Source organism: Anolis carolinensis, unplaced genomic scaffold (assembly GCF_035594765.1).
Source record: "Anolis carolinensis isolate JA03-04 unplaced genomic scaffold, rAnoCar3.1.pri scaffold_20, whole genome shotgun sequence".
NCBI classification, from domain to species: Eukaryota; Metazoa; Chordata; class Lepidosauria; order Squamata; family Dactyloidae; genus Anolis; species Anolis carolinensis.
Genome location: NW_026943830.1, coordinates 760,916 through 780,336, shown reverse-complemented (window position 1 = coordinate 780,336; position 19,421 = coordinate 760,916). Strand labels below are relative to the sequence as shown.

General features: G+C 42.3%; 1 protein-coding gene across 2 annotated transcripts; it reads right to left on the bottom strand.

Moving 5' to 3' along the window:
* Positions 1 to 338: 338 nt before the first annotated feature.
* On the bottom strand, positions 339 to 18,875 carry tsfm (Ts translation elongation factor, mitochondrial). Of its 2 annotated transcripts, none has more exons than XM_003216634.4 (6): positions 18,717 to 18,875; positions 12,386 to 12,535; positions 10,712 to 10,840; positions 6,133 to 6,255; positions 2,377 to 2,461; positions 339 to 899 (listed from the first exon to the last, which is right to left on the bottom strand). In XM_003216634.4, exons 1-6 carry the CDS (start codon positions 18,786 to 18,788, stop codon positions 481 to 483), a joined length of 978 nt encoding a protein of 325 aa, XP_003216682.1. In that variant the 5' UTR covers positions 18,789 to 18,875; the 3' UTR covers positions 339 to 480. The 2 variants fall into 2 exon arrangements, with proteins under 2 accessions (XP_003216682.1, XP_062822496.1); XM_062966426.1 differs by lacking the exon at positions 18,717 to 18,875 and adding an exon at positions 17,558 to 18,415.
* Positions 18,876 to 19,421: the final 546 nt, after the last annotated feature.

Sequence of the window (19,421 nt, the reverse complement as noted above, 5' to 3'; positions counted from 1 at the left end):
GTGCTTTCCATTGGCCCACTTCCTCCATCATTCCCTATTCATCCACTGTGGTCCACTAAAAGCAAGCAAAAATTTGCTACAGCTGTTTGAAGACACTTACATAAATCAATCAAAGCACTTTCACAAATCGCCCAAAACAGGATGTAGATCCTGCAACAATTTTGTTATTCATTTACAGTAAGTTGACATCCTTGGGAATTTTTTTCAAAAGACTCACCAGTAAACAAAATTAGCTTGAATCAATCGCAGCAACACTCATCCTGGCTGCTTTTGCCGAAGAAGCTCACAGCTCACCAACCAACATCTGTCAGCCATATATGACAAAACCACTGCAGAGCTTGGGAAAGAGATTTTATGTTTGCCAATTGACTCCTCTAGACAACCAATATTACGAATCATTTGTTACCAGCCACATCTGCTAACCACACCAAGTCCCAAGTTGAAGAGGGAACAGTTCACCTTTTCAGTGGAAAAAATTGCCTATTCTGACTCCAATGATTCTGTATCTTCTCCACATTCAAACCTCACGAAGTCCAGCACAGATACGCCTCTTGGGTGAATATACTGTCCCAAGGAAATTGTGGGGTCCAGGAGGAAGGGCTGTGGAAGCATCTTTGTTTCAGAATCTCCCCCGGGTTCATCCTCCATAGAGCCGACAGAGAGGGGAGCCATGCCCACCACATGCTGGCCCAGCCTCCAGCCAAGCTCAGGAAAGTTTGACTTGGGACATTGCTCAGAGGGGCTACAGATCACCAAGGCACCATATTTGCCAAACATTATATGAGACAGCAGAGGATTTCCATCTGGGGGAGCTCCATGTACGTAAGAGCCGATGAAGTTGTTCTCTGGCACTGACACCCACACCGCCCTCTTGATAACCATGTTCTCACCCAGTTTGCCTTTAACAGAAAAAAGAGAAGGAAAATAAAATAAATTGACAAATTATACCTACCCTAACTGCCCTAAGAGACTTTAAAAAAGCATTTGCAATCAAAATTACAGACTGTGGGAAGGTAAAGATTTACACTATTGTGGCCTTATGGCAACCAGATACATGAAACTGCTGGGAGAGATCATCTGGAGTTTTGGAGTGAGGTGCAAACTATATACAGATGACACTGAGCTCTACTTCTTCTTTCCACCCAAAGTCAAGGAAGCTGTCCTGACCCTAAACCAGTGTATGTCATCAGTAATAGACTGGATGAAGGCAAAGAAATTGAAACTTAATACATACAAGATGAAGCAGATCAGGGAATAGGGATCCAGCATGTGCTGGATGGGGTTACACTCCCCCTGAAGACACAGGTCTGCAGTTTGGGTGTACTCCTGAACTCAGCTCTGATCCTGGAGGCCCAGGTATCAGTAGTGACCAGGAGTGCCTTTGCACATTTAAGACTTGTGCACCAACTGCATCCATTCCTTGAGATGCTGGATCTGCCCACAGTGGTACATGCCTCAGTTACATCCTGCTTGGATTACTGTAATGCGCTTTATGTGGGGTTGTCTTCAAAGAGTGTCCAAAGAGCGTGATCAGATTGCTAACTGGGACTGGCTACAGGGAGTGGCCAACCCCCTTGTTGCAGCAGATCCACTGGTTGCCAGTTTATTGCTGGGCACAATTCAAAGTGCTGGCTTTGACATAGAAAGTCCTATATGGCTCAGGTCCAGGTGGCCCTGAGATTCTCAGGAGTAACGCTTCTCTCAGACTCACCTCCATCGCAAGCTTGGTTGATGGAGACACAAGAGAGAAACTTCTTGTTGGCTGCCCCTTGACTCCCTTCTTCCTAGTGAAGCCAGAATGGCCCCCTCCCTGCTATTATTCTGGTGGAAGATTAAAACCTTTTTATTCAGACAGATTTTTAAAGAAGTGCTTTGAAAAAGTCAAGTGAGGGGTGCTCTACTTTTAGCTGTGGATAGGTTTTTAATCTGTTTTAAGGGTTTCAACTATTTATTTTTCATACTGTCAATATTTATTTCATAGAATCATAGAATAATAGAGTTGGAAGGGACCACATGGGCCATCTAATCCAGCCCCTTGCCATGCAGGAAAAGCACAAAGTATCCCTGACAAATGGCCATTCAGCCTCTGTTTCCATTTTAATGTTCAGATATTTTTAGGTTTTAAATAGTATCCCATTAGTTTCAGTGTATGCAGCTCTGGGTCTCTTTTTTAGAAAGAAAATCTGGGATAGTAATAATAACAACCAGACAAACATGGAAGAGATAAGATGGGTATATCCCTGTGAACTCCCTTCAAAAATTGCTGCATATGTAGCAGCAGTGGAGACAGGCAGAGCATTGGCAGAAAAGAAAAGAAAAAGAAAAACAGCTGCTACCTTGTAGTTTCCTCGCCATGTTTGGCACCAGAACACTTACCAATAGCCAAAGCCAGTTGGTCGCTAAGTAAGGATCCATCTGGTCCAATCTTCAGTTGAGAAAGCTCATTCGATTTTAACAAACACTAGAAAAGCAAGTCAAAGGAATAACATTTGAATAAATCCAGACACATCAGTTGCCACTTTTAACGCAGTGGTTCTCAACCTGTGGGTCCCCAGATGTTTTGGCCTTCAACTCCCAGAAATCCTAACAGCTGGTAAACTGGCTGGGATTTCTGGGAGTTGTCGGCCAAAGCACCTGGGGACCCACGGGTTGAGAACCACTTTTTAAACACCTAGAACAGTTTTGAAAGCAGTTCCAGCAATATCTAAAATGGGATGAGACAAAGAAAAGAGCAAAATCTGGTCTACATATGGGGCATTACTTTCATTTCAGTTTATAGAAATCGAATCTTTACAACTCTACAAAGCACAAAAATACGCAACAAGTTACAGGACTACACAAGAAATCACCACCTAAACCATCTTGATGCCACAGTAAAAAAATCCAGCAACATCACAATGCACCAACAAATGCTTTCAAATGTTTCATCTTTCTAAGAATGATGACTCAAAGTGCACTGCTCTAAGACATTCAAAGTGTGAGAAGGAAACGAATGCAACAGCCTTTTGGAAGATGAAACAGCTATTAAAAAAGAAAAGCATTAGCAGCTTCACTAGAAATCCATTATGAAGCAGAGTAGGGTGGAATACAAATTCCTTGTATTCTGACAGTGTTGAAACATATTTTTCCTTTTCCAACTCTTTTTTTTTTGTCACTGTTGCAAAAAATGTACCCCTAAATATAGCAGGTTGCATCCATCTAGGTTAGCTAAACTTCACATGCAGGACTCAGATATTTCACATGGCAAAACAAACTGTTTCAAAGGGCATTATGACATGCACTGATGATGTATACTGAATGTAGGACTTTGTGAGTGAGTATTGCAACAAGATATAAGACCCCTCCTACCACCAGGCCACAAAATCTGACCAGTTGTCTTTTATCATGACATCTAGCCTTTTACTTATGCAGATCCTTTGCACCTAGGATGAACCTGGGACTAAGGAAGGAGTAAGCAGGCATGACCAACAGTAGGCACTGTCCAATATGATGCCCAAATGGAGCAGGAAGAAACAGCAAATGTTGTTTGCATATACACTTTCAAGTATATGTTGATTGATGGGGATTTATAGCAATTTATAGGCAGAGTATTCTACTTTCAACTCTGAGGTGATTTTACCAGTTTTTTTCTTTAAAATATTGCCTACAGCATCTGAAATTTGTTGGCAGTCTCCCATCTAACTACTTGCTTAGTTTCCAACATCAGACAAATTCCATGACTAAATTCCTTCTAATCTGCCTCACTGGGATGGGAATTGGAGGTATAATAATAATAATAATAATAATAATAATAATAATAATAATAATAATAATAAAACTTTATTTATACCCCGCCACCATCTCCCCAATGGGGACTCGGGGCGGCTTACATGGGGCCATGCCCAGACACCATACAATATAACAAAATAAAACAACATATCATAACACAATATAACAGTGCAAAAATAATCATATACATTACAACACAAATCAGAGAAAACAATAAAAACCAGGGCGGGCCACATGAACACTTAATTAAAAACTCGAGAGAGAGAGACATACGAATAAGGGAACAGGGATATAAAATGGTGGAGGAGTCTAAAGGATAGAATCCAAGGGGAATAACCAGAGTGATATATTACATTTACTCCCCAAAGGCACATCGGAAAAGCCATGTTTTTAGATCTTTCTTAAAGGATAACAAGGTTGGGGCTTGCCTGATCTCAGTGGGCAGTGAATTCCACAGTTGGGGGGCCACAGCAGAAAAGGCCCTCTCCCTCGTTCCCACAAGACGGGCCTGGGATAAAGGCAGTGGCGAAAGGAGGGCCTCCCCGGATGAACGAAGGGATCGGGCAGGTTTATGGTAGGAGATACGGTCACTAAGGTAGGTGGGTCCCAAACCGTTTAGGGCTTTATAGATGATGGTCTGCACCTTGAATTGGGACCAGAAAGTGAACGGCAGCCAGTGGAGCTCTTTAAACAGGGGAGTAGATCGTTCCCTGTAGCTCGCCCCTGTTATTAATCTGGCCGCCGAACGCTGAACCAATTGTAGTTTCCAGGCTGTCTTCAAGGGAAGCCCCACGTAGAGTGCATTACAGTAGTCCAGTCTAGAGGTAACTAAGGCATGCACCACCGTGGTCAAGTCAGACTTCACGAGGTATGGTCGCAGTTGGCGCACAAGTTTGAGTTGTGCGAAAGCCCTCCCGGCCACCGCCGACACCTGCGCCTCAAGCGTCAACGCTGAGTCCAGGAGGACCCCCAAACTGCGGACCTGTGATTTCAGGGGGAGTGCAACCCCGTCCAGCACAGGTTGCCACCCAATACCCCGATCCGACGAGCGATTGACCAGGAGGGCCTGTCTTGTCAGGATTGATCCTCAGCTTGTTCCTCCTCATCCAGTCCGCCACAGAGGCCAGGCACTGGTTCAGAATCCGAGGGGCTTCCTTGGAGTTAGATGGAAATGAGTAGTGGATTTGCGTGTCATCTGCGTAGAGATGGCAACACCCTCCAAAACTCCGGATGACCTCTCCCAACGGTTTCATGTAGATGTTGAATAGCATGGGGGATAAAATAGACCCTTGCGGGACCCCACAGGTCAATGGCCAGGGGTCCGAGCAGGTATCCCCCAGCTTCACCATCTGGGAATGACCCTCCAGGAAGGACCGGAGCCACTGCAGAACCGTGCCACCAAGCCCCATCCCGGAGAGCCTCCCCAGAAGGATACCATGGTCAATGGTATCGAAAGCCGCTGAGATGTCCAAGAGAACCAGCAGGGTCACACTCCCCCTGTCCAGCTCCCTGCGGAGGTCATCCACCAAGGCGACCAAAGCCGTCTCGGTACTGTGCCCAGGCCTGAAACCAGACTGAGAGCGGTCCAGAAAATCAGTGTCATCGAGGAACTCCTGGAGCTGCGTGGCAACCACCCGCTCCAGAACCTTGCCCAAAAACGGGAGGTTGGAGATTGGTCTGTAGTTGTTACAAACAGATGGATCAAGCGAGGGCTTTTTTAGTAGTGGTTTTACTACCGCCTCCTTAAAGCAGGATTGTTTTACAGTGGCTCCATTCCTTCCTGCGGGGATGCCCATTCCTTGAAACATCAGATCTGGTCACAATGGCACATGCCTTAGTTACATCCTTCCTGGATTACTGTATTTTAAATAGGTTTTTAATGGTTTTAACTCCATATTTTTAAATAGTGTTTGATTTAATTTTATTTTAATGTTATTTGTCTTTAGGTTTTATGTTGGACTAGCTTGGGTACCTGGCAATGCCCGGGTTATTTGAAAAGGGCATTGTTTGTTTTTGAATGTTAGGTAATATCAGTTTGGTCATATGTTACACTATTTCTTAGAAAAAACTCAGTCTTTGCTTTTGTTTTTTATGAATGCTCCCATTAGAAAAAGCATAAGGATGTGGGTGAACTACCATTCCCAAAAATCTTGGGTCAACCCTACCAAAACTTCCCCAGTATTCACAGTTGACCATGTTGGGTCTGTGTGCCAAAGAAGAAGAAGAGCAATATTACGTTAATTCCATTGAGTTTCCTTAACTCATGACTTAGTGCAGATCTAACCCACTATGTTCATGTGACCAACACGGACTCCTAACCTGCATCTGTTGCTTAAGGTTATACAAAGCCTTTAGGTCACTCACCTTCGCATATGTGTTTAACTGGTTCATGGTCCCCTGATAATGGTGCATTGTTCCAATTGCTGCTTGTTGAACAAGGTGTTGAAACCTGGCATTTCGGGCCACAAAGTCTGTTTCACAGTTTACCTGCCAGAAAAACAGTTAGCTTTTAGTTGTATAGTCAACTGCTGAAATTTTGTTCAGGAGGTGAGAAGAACATTAAAAGTACTAAGAACAGAAAAAGAGGGTGGTTTATTCCATAAATATAAAAGTGGGGAGGATGACTCATCCAAATTTTGCCTAACACAGTTACAACTTTTGCTGCATAGTGTGCAATTGCCCCAATGATCAAGATAGGCCAATTTAGCACTAAATGTCTTAGCACACATTTCTCTTAAAAGAGTTTGCAAGTGTTTGTCTTCAGGTATGTTCTTGTACCCCATGAGAATAATAATAAATGTATATTTCCTGGCAAACTCCTATAAGTGTCCAAATACTTAAACAGTGGTTTCCAACCTTTGCTCCTAGAAATCCCAGCCTAGACTTCAACTCCTAGAAATCATAGAATCATAGAATCATAGAATAGTAGAGTTGGAAGAGACCTCAAGGGCCATCTAGTCCAACCCCCCGCTAAGAAGCAGGAAATCGCATTCAAAGCACCCCCGACAGATGGCCATCCAGCCTCTGCTTAAAAGCTTCCAAAGAAGGTGCCTCCACCACATTCCGGGGGAGAGAGTTCCACTGCCGAACAGCCCTCACAGTGAGGAAGTTCTTCCTGATGTTCAGGTGGAATCTCCTTTCCTGTAGTTTGAAGCCATTGTTCCGTGTCCTAGTCTGCAGGGCAGCAGAAAATAAGCTTGCTCCCTCCTCCCTATGACTTCCCCTCACATATTTGTACATGGCTATCATGTCTCCTCTCAGCCTTCTCTTCTGCAGGCTAAACATGCCCAGCTCTTTAAGCCTCTCCTCATAGGGCTTGTTCTCCAGACCCTTAATCATTTTAGTTGCCCTCCTCTGGACGCTTTCCAGCTTGTCAGCATCTCCCTTCATCTGCGGTGCCCAAAACTGGACACAGTATTCCAGGTGTGGTCTGACCAAGGCAGAATAGAGGGGGAGCACGACTTCCCTGGATCTAGACGTTATTCCCCTATTGATGCAGGCCAAAATCCCATTGGCTTTTTTAGCAGCCGCATCACATTGTAGGCTCATGTTTAACTTGTTGTCCACGAGGACTCCAAGATCTTTTTCGCACACACTGCTGTCAAGCCAGGCGTCCCCCATTCTGTATCTTTGATTTCCATTTTTTCTGCCGAAGTGAAGTATTTTGCATTTGTCCCTGTTGAACTTCATTTTGTTAGTTTCGGCCCATCTCTCTAGTCTGTCAAGATCGTTTTGAATTCTGCTCCTGTCTTCTGGAGTGTTAGCTATCCCTCCGAGTTTGGTGTCATCTGCAAACTTGATGATCGTGCCTTCTAACCCTTCGTCTAAGTCGTTAATAAAGATGTTGAACAGAACCGGGCCCAGGACGGAGCCCTGCGGCACTCCACTTGTCACTTCTTTCCATGATGAAGACGACGCATTGGTGAGCACCCTTTGGGTTCGTTCGCTTAGCCAATTACAGATCCACCTAACCGTAGTTTTGTCTAGCCCACATTTTACTAGTTTGTTTGCCAGAAGGTCGTGGGGGACTTTGTCGAAGGCCTTACTGAAATCTAGATATGCTACATCCACGGCATTCCCTGTATCGACCCAACTCGTAACTCTATCGAAAAAAGAGATCAGATTAGTCTGGCATGACTTGTTTTTGGTAAATCCGTGTTGACTATTAGCAATGACCGCATTTGTTTCTAAGTGTTTGCAGACCACTTCCTTAATGATCTTTTCCAGAATCTTGCCTGGTATTGATGTGAGGCTGACCGGACGGTAATTGTTTGGGTCGTTCTTTTTTCCCTTCTTGAAGATAGGGACCACATTCGCCCTCCTCCAATCTGCTGGGACTTCTCCTGTTCTCCAAGAACTCTCGAAGATAATTGCCAGTGGTTCTGAAATAACTTCCGCTAGTTCCTTCAGTACTCTTGGGTGTAGCTGATCTGGCCCTGGGGACTTGAATTCGTTTAGAGTGGCCAGGTGTTCCTGGACAACTTGTTTCCCTATTTGGGGTTGGATTTCCCCCAATCCTTCGTCCATTCCATGTTGCTGAGGTTGAAGATGGCTTTCTTTTTGTGAGAAGACCGAGGCAAAGAAGGCATTAAGCAGTTCTGCCTTTTCCCTATCCCCTGTCACCATCACCCCATCTACTCCTTGCAGTGGCCCTATCGCCTCCTTTTTCTTCCTTTTTCTACCAACATAAGCAAAAAAACCTTTTTTGTTGTTTTTTATGTCCCTGGCAAGCCTGAGCTCATTTTGCGCTTTAGCCTTGCGAACCTTTTCCCTACAGGAGTTGGCTATACGTTTGAATTCTTCTTTGGTGATTTCTCCCCTTTTCCACTTCTTGTGCATGTCACTTTTGAGCTTTAGCTCAGTTAGAAGTTCTTTGGACATCCATTCTGGCTTCTTTGCACTTGTCTTATTTTTCTTCTTTGTTGGCACTGTTTGCATTTGCGCCTTGAGTATTTCACTTTTGAAAAACTCCCATCCATGCTTAACTCCCTTGTTTTTTAATATCGGCGTCCATGGAATGCCGCTCAGTAATTCCTTCATTTTTTGGAAGTCAGCTCTCTTAAAGTCCAGAATGCGTGTTTGACTTGTCTTAGTTTCAGCATTCCTTTGTATTGCAAACTGCAGGAGCACATGGTCACTTGCCCCTAAGGATCCAACCACTTCAACTGTATTGATCAGGTCTTCCACATTTGTTAAGATTAGATCAAGAGTTGCTGATCCCCTTGTTGCCTCTTCTACCTTCTGGACCATAAAATTATCTGCAAGGCAAGTGAGGAATTTGTTGGACTTTGTACTCTTGGCTGAGTTTGTTTTCCAGCAGATATCGGGATAATTGAAATCGCCCATGACTACTATATCTCTTCTTTGTGCCTGTTTGGTCAGCTGTTGACAGAAGGCTTCATCAAGTCCTTCATCCTGACTCGGAGGTCTGTAGTAGACACCCACGACAAGATCTTTTTGAGTCCCGGTTCCCTTGATTCTTATCCAGATGCTTTCAAGCTGGTTTCCCGGATTACAGTCTTGCATTTCTTCTGCAACGTAACTGTTTTTGACATATAAAGCTACTCCCCCTCCTCTCCCCTTTGTTCTATTTCTGTGAAAGAGGTTATAGCCCTCAATGGTTAAATTCCAGTGATGGGAGTCATCCCACCAGGTTTCAGTGATGCCTATGACATCGTATGTGTGGTGCTGTGCTAGGAGTTGGAGTTCGTCTTGCTTATTTCCCATGCTCTGAGCATTAGTGTAAAGACATGTAAGCCCCTGTGACCTCCCCTCGAACTGTTTATTTGGGATTATTGTGCTCTCTGTACTTGGTCCTTGCTGTGTTTGTGCAGCCCTCCTTTTAGCCTTTCGGCGGTTCCCTGTGGTCGTGGGTAATATAGTGTTCGCCAGGCTGTTGTTCCCCTCCCAGCCAGCTTACCAACTGTTATGGATTGTTGGGAACCACTGTCCTAGAATAATGTGCGACTAATACACAATCCTCAAGAAAGAGGAATCCCCATTCAGCCACTGGGTGATCCTGCCCAAATCACACTCTCTCAGCCTCAGAAGAAGGGACAGGCAACCCTCCCTTAATGAAACTTGCAAAGAAAACTGTTCTCATAGTTGCCCACATTGGTATAAGTCCTTTTTCAAGACGTGCAGCAGCAGCAGAGTGACTGCACAGAAAGTAATCTCTGTCAGCAGAATGAGCTGTTGACACTCAAACAGCACAGAAACTAACAAGGGCAGTTTTATATTTTGGCAAGAACAGCTTTCTCTGTAGCCCATATGTGTCAAACCCAAGGCCAAGGGGTGAATCTGACCTGCCATGTCCTTTTATGTGGCCCTCCAGATGTTGGACAACACTTGCATTCATCATCATTAGACATCATGACTAGAGCCGATGGGAGTCGTGATGCACTCACATCTGGAAGACTGCAGTTTGTTCTGCTTACTCAGGAGAGTGTAATTTTAATTTAGAATTGTGGTTATAATGTCTGCCTTTAAAATGTTTGTAACCTTTCCCCAACCTCAGAGCCACAAGTACTTTTTGGTTGCAATTTCCATTATCCCCAGTCTGCATGGTGGATAATCAAAAGTGATTAAAGTTGCCTTTCACAAAAACATCTGGGGAGCCAAACTGGGTTTGACACCTCTGCACCCACGGTCCCTTTTCCTGTTACTCCAATGTCTCTTCCTTTGCCATCTCCTGTTCTCCTGGTGTGGTTACATTGAGAGGAGGATCTGTGCAAATGCAGATCCTATATATATATATATATATATATAGAGAGAGAGAGAGAGAGAGAGAGAGAAAGAGAGAGAGAGAGAGAGAGAATATGTATGTGTGTGTGTATATATATATGTACACACACATATACATACCAGATATATATTCCTTGCCTAGAGGGTAAATTGACCTTGTAAATGTAGGATATTTTATTACCATGAGGAACAGGCTCACCTCCACCATCACAGCCGAGTTCCCCTCCTGTAGCAGCCCTATCAGCCCTTCCTTCGTCTTCCTCCCTTGCAGTTTGGAAGCTTTGCTCCATCCCTCCTTTTGGGCTTGTTCATGCAGCCAGATTTCAGCCTTGAAAGAAAAATCAATCCCCACCAAATTGAGGCACAACAGTCAAGATGATACAATGAACCAAAGACTAAATGAAAGCACAATGACAGAATGCAAAGGGTGAGGGGGGAGGGGAGAGATTTTGATTTCTCCCATTTCAAAGAGGGCCTGCATGAGGGAAGCTGCAACAGAAAAGAGAAGGGTCCCAGCATAACTTTCAGACACATTCTGATTTTTCACATGAAGGAAGTTTGGGAACATGGCAGAGTCTAAAGCCAATAGTGCTCTTCCTCCTTTCACCCAGAATGTCAAAGGTGATTTAAAAAAATATCCAGTCAGCCAGAAAAAAGTAAACTTACGATGGTATAAGAGTGCTGGAATGTGATATTGTAATAATGTTACAAAGAAACTCGTAAATAAATATAACACACTTAAATGAACAACTGTCATTTGTGTATGACAGTCCCAACTATAACAAGCATGCCAATCCAATCAGTTGCACATTCTGGAAGATACTAATCAATGTTTAACTCCAATTTAATATGCTGCTTAGGATGACTTGCTAGTAATGCCATGAAATGGGCTATCTGGTAAACATCCGTACAGAGCTTTATCAAGTGCTCATCAGTATGCAGTTCACAGACTTCTTTATCTGCCAGCATTTCGGCAACCAGTTATTTCCTTAATAGCAAACACATTTCAAAATGCGAGTTATTTTACATAAGTCAGTGTTTTGTTTTTCCAGTGAGCTCTTACAGCAGAGGTGGAGAAAATGTGGCTTGTGTTAATCCTTTTTCACCCCAAAACCCCTCCGATCCTCTGTCCAACTTTCTTTTTCCAGGCAAATAAACATCAATGGGTAAAAACAACTCCAAAGGACATGGAAATGCAACCGTTTTCCTTTTTTGGCAAGAAAACTTGCCAAATTCTACTGAGAATACAAAGACTGCAAACCTGTGAACACATTTAAATTGCATTTTTTGCATCCTCAAATAATGCAACCCATTGCAGGGGGCATATAGACAAAAAATTGCAATTGCCAGAGCAACTTCTATCTACGGTATTTCACCTCCTGGGTTCCCTTTATCTTTCACTAGCTTGGGTACCTGGCGATGACCAGGTTATTTGGGTCAACCCTCCCAAAACTCCTCCAGTATGCACAGTTGGCTATTTTGGGTCTGTATGCCAAAATGCTTAAAAATGGAGATGAGAACCAACCCCCAGAGTCGGACACAACTGGGCTTAATGTCAGGGTAAAACCTTTACCTTTACCTTGGTGGACTGCATTTCCTTCAGACTGTCCAGACCACACTTTTTATGCACAACCACAAGAAGAGGCAATTTATCTTTTAAATAGGTCACAGCCTTCCACCCCCATTTAACTTTGCTTTTTTAAAAACAGAAAATGGGCTTCTAGCAACCTGAGGAAATGAAGAGGGGCCAGAGCAGAGAATTTCTACAATTGGTCACCTCTGGTTTATCTGACAGTATTGTAAAGCTTGATTTAAAGAGAGAGAAAACAGGAAAAATAAATATATTTATATAAAACCCCAATATTTTTCTCACCTCTTTAAGGTCATCATCAAATTTTTCCAAGGCTTTCTTACAGTTCACATATGAGTAACCAGTTTTCTTCCTAAGCTTCACCAGAAGCTCTTTTGCTGCTAGTACTGGAAGGCCAGTATGAAGAAAACGGGCAAGATGTTCACCAAATAACTGCAATGGGAAAGAAAGAAGAATGAGAGTGAAAAGACATGAAAGATAGGCCATCGCTTCTCCAAAAAAAAGTGAGAGATGAATATTTAACCAAGTGAACCCATGCATATGTACTTGAAAAGACACACACATATATTTATTGGGCTTCTCCACTGAATATTACATACTTGAAACAGAATAACAACTGTAGTGCTACTAATGTTTTATCAGCTGAAAAAGGAGTATTTTGGAAGATCTGCAAATATACTTGCCAACTCAAATCATCTTGTTCTCTATTCTTCTATGCCTGGAATATGTGAGAATTGTACATATTGTCTTGCCTTAGATGATGGGTAAATTATCTAGGCTGCCCCTGATGCTGTATAGTACCATGGGGATCTAAAATGCTTTTTATTCTGAGTATCTGAAATCCAAGGTAATCTCCTTCTGCTGCTTTGATAGAAGGAATGGCAGATGACAAGGCTGCAAGAGCAAATAAGGCAAGCTACTATGATGGTCCAAGTTTTGTTGATCACTCAACACTTTGCAGTGCTACATATGGATCACAACTAATTGTTTTGTTTTTTGTCTAAGATTGTAATGAGAACATGTGGCCCTCCAGACAGTATTTGAAAACAACTTTTATGAGGTCTCATCTATGCTGGTAAGGACTGATATGTTGCTGTCACACAACATTTGGACGGCTCTGTGTTCTCCAACTCAAGTTATTTACAAAGACGTCAACTACAGAGATTGAACAGCCCTTGTTTCCCCAAGAGGATCAATGTTAAGAGGTGTTGACACAATTCCAGATGATGATCACAAGATGTCAAAGGAAATACAATGAAACATGCCAAGGAAACATATGCCAGATGCTGAAAGCAAACTACATAAGAAACAGTGTAGCACAACGGTAGGGAAGCTTTGACCATCACAATGTTATTGCCTATAACTTCCACCAACCCAACTTGTCATGATCAATGATAAGATTATGGGATTTTTAGTTCAAAATAATTGGAAGATTAAAGATTCACCATATAAGATTTTAATTCTGAGGCCTGTCACAGTCATTCTTTATCCCATTCAGTCTCAATGCACATGAGGACATGAGAGGACATGAGAAAGGCATTCAAATTGAAGGACAAAAGATTCCACCCAAATATTAGGAAGAACTTCCTGATAGCAAGAGCTGTTCAGCAGTGGAATATGCTGCCTCGGAGGCTGGGGCAGTCTCCTTCTTGGGAAGTTTTTAAGCATATGTTGGATGGCCATTTGTCAATGGTGCTTTGACTGTGTGTTCTTGCATGACAGGGGTTTGACTGGATGACTCTTGTGGTCTCTTCCAACTCTATGATTCTATTTATACAATATAAAACGGTTGGTCTTTAAGGTGGCACAATTTTTTTCTTTTGCCCTATCCCATTTTTCTCCCATCTGGGATCCAAAACTGCATGGCTACCACTCCAGAGAACAAAATCATTTTAACCTGTATGAGGACCAACAAAATAAGGAAGGCTTAAACCTGGATGTAGTAGTTTGTTGAAGACCACATGAAAACAGAAGCATATTGTCCTCGCTTCAGGAAATTACTGTAAACCTTTGATATCAAAATCAAACACATTGTCCATCATACTCTGCAAGTTTTCTTTTGGGATGCTAAATCAGAGTGAAGTAAACAATGGCATTGAAATGCTCTGTCTTCAGGGAATCATTTCCATGTCAATTCATTTTATGAACTCCACACATTCCAGATATGATCAAGGTGCAACCACAGCATAAGCTCAAGGTGGAAGAGGTTTCTGGCTATACTTAACACAGCTCAGTTTATCATTCACTATAAACAAGAATATATCCCAGAATTCACTCAGCACAATGTAAACATAGCGGATGTAGAAATAAGGCATATTTCAGAGAAGCACATTCACTCCTTCATTACAATTCCTATCATTAACAAATCCACTGATAATATTTCCAGAATTCCAAGGCTCTCTAAGAAAGAAAAAAATGTGTAAAGCTTCTGGATTTATTTCAATGTTAGTTCCCACGGATCTCGCTAGCTTAGTTTCCCTCTCCTTGCTTCTAGGATCACTTTGAAGATGGAGCCTGCTTACTTTCTGTGGCTCCAGAGACTAAGGGAGCATCTACACTGTAAAATTAATGCAGTTTGACATCACTTTAGCTGCTATGGCTCCAGTTGAGTTTGTGGCGAGGCACCAGCACTCTTTGGCAAAGAAAATGAAAGACCTTGTGAAATTACAACTCCCATGGTTCCATGGCACTGAACCATGGCAGTAAAATTAGTACCAAACTGCACTAATGCTACAGTGTAGATGTACTCTAGATCTTGTCAAATGACTCTTCAGGTCTCTTCCAATTCTTTGATTATTGTTCCAACCAACACCTGACATGAAATGAAAGGAGACCCACTGTGCCCTTCTACCAGTACTGATGTAGATGGACTCAATCCAACTACACATGTCTACTAGCATACTGACCACTTTGTTTCTGCTGTGCAGTCCTCTCCATACATTTCTACATGCACTTTATTTAAGTGCTAGAGCACAACAGTAAGAGGAACACCTTACTCAAAGGGCTGGAAATACCATGGTGTGTGCAGAAATGTTTTTCTATAATGGGCATTAGTAAACTTTATCAATTTCCCAGGAAGATCACCATGGTAAGGTAGATGCCAAACCAATCCCATCAATAATGGAGAAATCATGGGCACTCATGAAAACATGAGACCAAGACTTGTTTCTCTCCCTTTTCACTTTCTTTTAACATCGCATCTTTTTTATGTCTGTACTACAGTGAGACTGTTTCAGTTATTTTAAGAGTGTTTCTATGTTTCACAGGTGAATTACAGGCAAAATTTAAAAAGCTAAACTTCCATCGTCAAATAGTCACCGTGAAAGATTCACTTTATGGATAGCTCCTGATTGCAGTCTTCATGCTTTAAAGCAGGCATGGGAAACTTCAGTCCTCCAGGTGTTTTGGACTTCAGCTCTTAGAAATCCCAGCCAGCTTTCCCACTGTTAGGAGATGTGGGAGTCCAAAACACCTGGAGGGCCAAAATTTATGCCTACTTTAAAGGGTACAAAAACTTCCATCCATAGCCTAAACTGGGGACAACCTCTGATAGTAAGTGTGAACAGAGAACACACACCATCATCATCATTATTAGTATTATTATTAATTTTTATCCCACTTTTCTCCTATGGGTAGGACTTAAAGTAGCAAACAATGGTTAAAACAACAAAAATTACATGAACAAAAACAACACAACACGACTCCTGTGGTGAAGTGTGAATTTTGGTTTACAGTTGTTATGTTTAATTATAGGTATATGTTTTGAAAGGGTAAGTATTAGAGTTATCATTGCATGGGGGGATGGTAGCCAGCTCAGCATTCTGAGGCTGGTTGCCATAGTAACGAAGGCGGAGCTAACTGCCGTTTGGTAAGAGAGGGCAGATTTTGAAAAGAGAGTCAGTCTGTGATCAGGGAATCACAGGGAAGACTGGTTCTAAGGTAGTGAGAACCAGGGAAGTTCAGATCTCTAGTTTGAGTTGGTTTAAATATGTCAAGTGACTTATTTGAGTTAAGCAGTGGAGTCTGAGTGATAAAGGGAAAGAAATCCCAGTTGGATCTGTAGTGATCAGTTGAATTAAGAACGTCAGTTAGAAGAAAAAAGTTTAAACTGATCAAGGGAAGAAATAATCCTTTTGAGAGTTGTTTCATCATATGTTATCATTGTAACCGTTGAAGAAGTGTACCTCTAAGTGAGAAGCAACATTGAAACCGCTAAGCTTATGTACCTGAATAAACTTGTTACTATTTTTCAACATCCAAGCCTCTGTTACATACATTCTAAGCCAAGTTATGCTACCCTTTAAAGTAAAAGAAAACATCTCCCTGCGTCTTTGGTGGTTGCATCGTTTAACTCCAAACAAAACAGATAAACAAATAACACATTACCTAACCCATATACAACAAACTTAATAAATACAACAAATAGCATTAAAATTCCTTGCATCTCAGGCTATTGAGGTTATCCATAAAAACCTAAAAACGTTGTACTAAGATCCGAGAAGCTCAGCTTCTTTAGGCCATGTAAACATTGCTGAGTCGGAGATATCCTTCAGTGATGTGTCTTACCAATAGCTGCCTGGTTACTGCCTATTATAGGTTATCGGGAAAGACCTGAGTCCACATAAAGATTTTAACTTGTAAATAAAAGGCCAGTAGAGAGGGGGCCGATTGCACCTCTTTGGGAAAGGAGTTCCCAAACTGTGGGGCCACCACCAAGAAGGCCCTCCCTCTCATTCCCACCAACCACACTTGTGATGGCGGTTGGACTGAGAGAAGGGCCTCTCATGATGATCTCAGGGCTCATGTGGGCTGGTAGGAGGAGAAACGGTCACTCAAACATTGCTAAACAAATGTGGGTTTTAAACGATAAACCAATGTAAAAAATTGGAAACTATTTATTTATTTTATTTATTTATTACATGCATTTATGCCCCGCCCTTCTCCCCGAGGGGACTCAGAGCGGCTTACATTCTGCCACGAGGGCCAGCAACAAATATACTATAAAAACAAAACAATTAAAACATGATAAAAACATGATAGTATACAAAAATTAAAATGCTGCAAAGCAGCGATATTGCACCATCCTCAGTCATTCACTACTGCTACAATTACAGATTTGTGACCCGATTACAACAGCCAATGAGCTTATTCGCTGAATGCCTGGGCCTTTAGATCAATAAGACATTTCCTGAAAGACTGGAAATTGAATGCTGAAACTACTAATAACTGGTTATTAGTAATAACAACTGGTTAGTTATTAGTAATCAGTAGAATTATTCAGATCAGATCTGTAATGGTAGAATAATATAAGTTCTCCATTTCATTGCATTTAGGATCGGGGGCTTAAAGTCTTGTTTTATTTTAGGTAGTGTTTAGCATTACCTGTTATTGTTTTTTTCCTCCTTCCTCTTCTTTTTGTTGCACTCCCCCCTTTTTCCCTAAATGTATATTTACCTCGGTTGTTGTGAGTTTTCCAGGCTGCATGGCCACGTTCCAGAAGCATTCTCTTCTGATGTTTCACCCACATCTACGGCAGGCATCCTCAGAAGTTGTGAAGTCTGTTGGAAACTCGGCAAGTGGGTTTTATATATCTGTAGAACTCTTGTATGCTTGAGGCAAGTGTGAATGTTGCAATAGATCATATTGGTTAGCATTTAATGACCTTGCAGATTCAAAGCCTGGCTGCTTCTTGCCTGGAGGAATTCTTTGTTGGGAGGTGTTAACTGGCACTGATTGTTTCATGTCTGGAATTCCCTTTTAAAAAAAATGTTGTTCTTTATTCACTACTAGCTTGGGAACCCGGCAGTGCCTGGTTATTTGAAAAGGGGATTGTTTTTTTGGATGTTAGGTAATACCAGTTTGGTCATATGTTATGCTTTTTCTTAGGAAAAAAATCAAGTCTCCGCTTTTGTTTTGTATGAATGTTCCCATTAGAAAATGCATAAGGATGTGGGGGAACTGCAATTCCCAAAAATCTTAGGTCAATCCTCCCCAAATTCCACCAGTATTCACAGCTGGCCATCTTGGGTCTGTGTGCCAAATTTGGTCCAGATCTGTCATCTGCTGTGTTCAGTGTTCTCTGAATACAGATGAACTACAACTCCCTGTTCAGTATGTTCAGTTGCTGATCAATTCCCATTTGCTGTGTGCCATAGGAAAGAATAGGAAAGGGTTAAGGGAGAGGTAGTGGGTGGAGTCATGCAAATTTCATGCCAATGGAGAGAAAAGGGAACACTGGGATGTGGTGCTCACTGCAACCTGCAATGTCAGTGGAGGAAAGGTTCTGGTGGCTCCCCAGCACTGGGGATTAAAGCTGTTTGTGCAGGCCGGAGGCTGTCCGTGTAAACAAACACCCCTGCCACATACACACATACACATTTTCACTTTTATTATATGTACAGAAGATATATAGATATAGAAGAAGATTGACAGATTTGAAATGATGGGAAATATAGATATTATATAGATGATGTATAGATATTACCCTGATTGTAAGTTAGGACCCTTGCGTTAAAAATTCTTTAATAAATAATTTCAAAACCAGAAGGGAAAGTAGCTATTGGATCACAAGGGGTAAATCTCGAGAATTAATGGCCAACGAAGTGTCCCTCACCTGTCCTACTGCTGCATTTCTTTTCTGAGAGAAGACCAGTTCCCTCCTCAGAGCAGCCATCCTCTGCATCATGAAGGCGCTTGCATTAGACGTCACAACTTTCTACGGGACGCCACAAGGGACTCAGAAGTCAGGAGCGATCAATCATACTCTGCGCCTGCGCAATGGCAAACAACCTCTTGCCTCATTGAGCGAGCGACGGCTGTATCTTGGAGGCGCGGGCTTGACAAGTCATAGGCTTCTACAAGGCGCTACGAGGGAGAGTTTTGCTACAAGTCGTCCGGTTCGAAAGTATCAGGGTGTTTCATTGGTTACAGGAGCGGAGAAAGAGGTGGAGGCTTTCCTATAATAACACTATTTGTTCCTGGGTTATGAATGTCGTTTCCTAATTGGTGCTATCATAAAAATATGGGAAGCGTTTATTAAGCTGCAAATACTTTGTTTTTGCGGGACATCTTTCAACATATTTTGCTATAGTTTTTCAATGAATCGCTCCTAGAGTCTCAGCCAATTCAATATAGGTTGCTGTGAGTTTTTCGGGCAGTGTGGCCATGTTCCAGAAGCATTCTCTTCTGACGTTTCGCCCACATCTGTGGCAGGCATCCTTAGATGTAGTGAGGTATAGAAACTAGATGTAGTGAGGTATAGAAACTTAGATGTAGTGAGGTAAAGAAACTAGGCAAGTGGGGTTTATATATGTGTGGA

Bases quoted from the DNA above. Each gene is read 5' to 3' on its own strand.
- tsfm (XM_003216634.4), bottom strand. From the start codon at position 18,788: ATGATGCAGAGGATGGCTGCTCTGAGGAGGGAACTGGTCTTCTCTCAG. The intron at 12,536-18,716 runs GTGAGGGACACT...TTCCCATTGCAG, and splicing joins GAAATGCAGCAGTAGGACAG to TTATTTGGTGAACATCTTGC. The intron at 900-2,376 runs GTAAGTGTTCTG...TTTCTGTTAAAG, and splicing joins CCAACTGGCTTTGGCTATTG to GCAAACTGGGTGAGAACATG.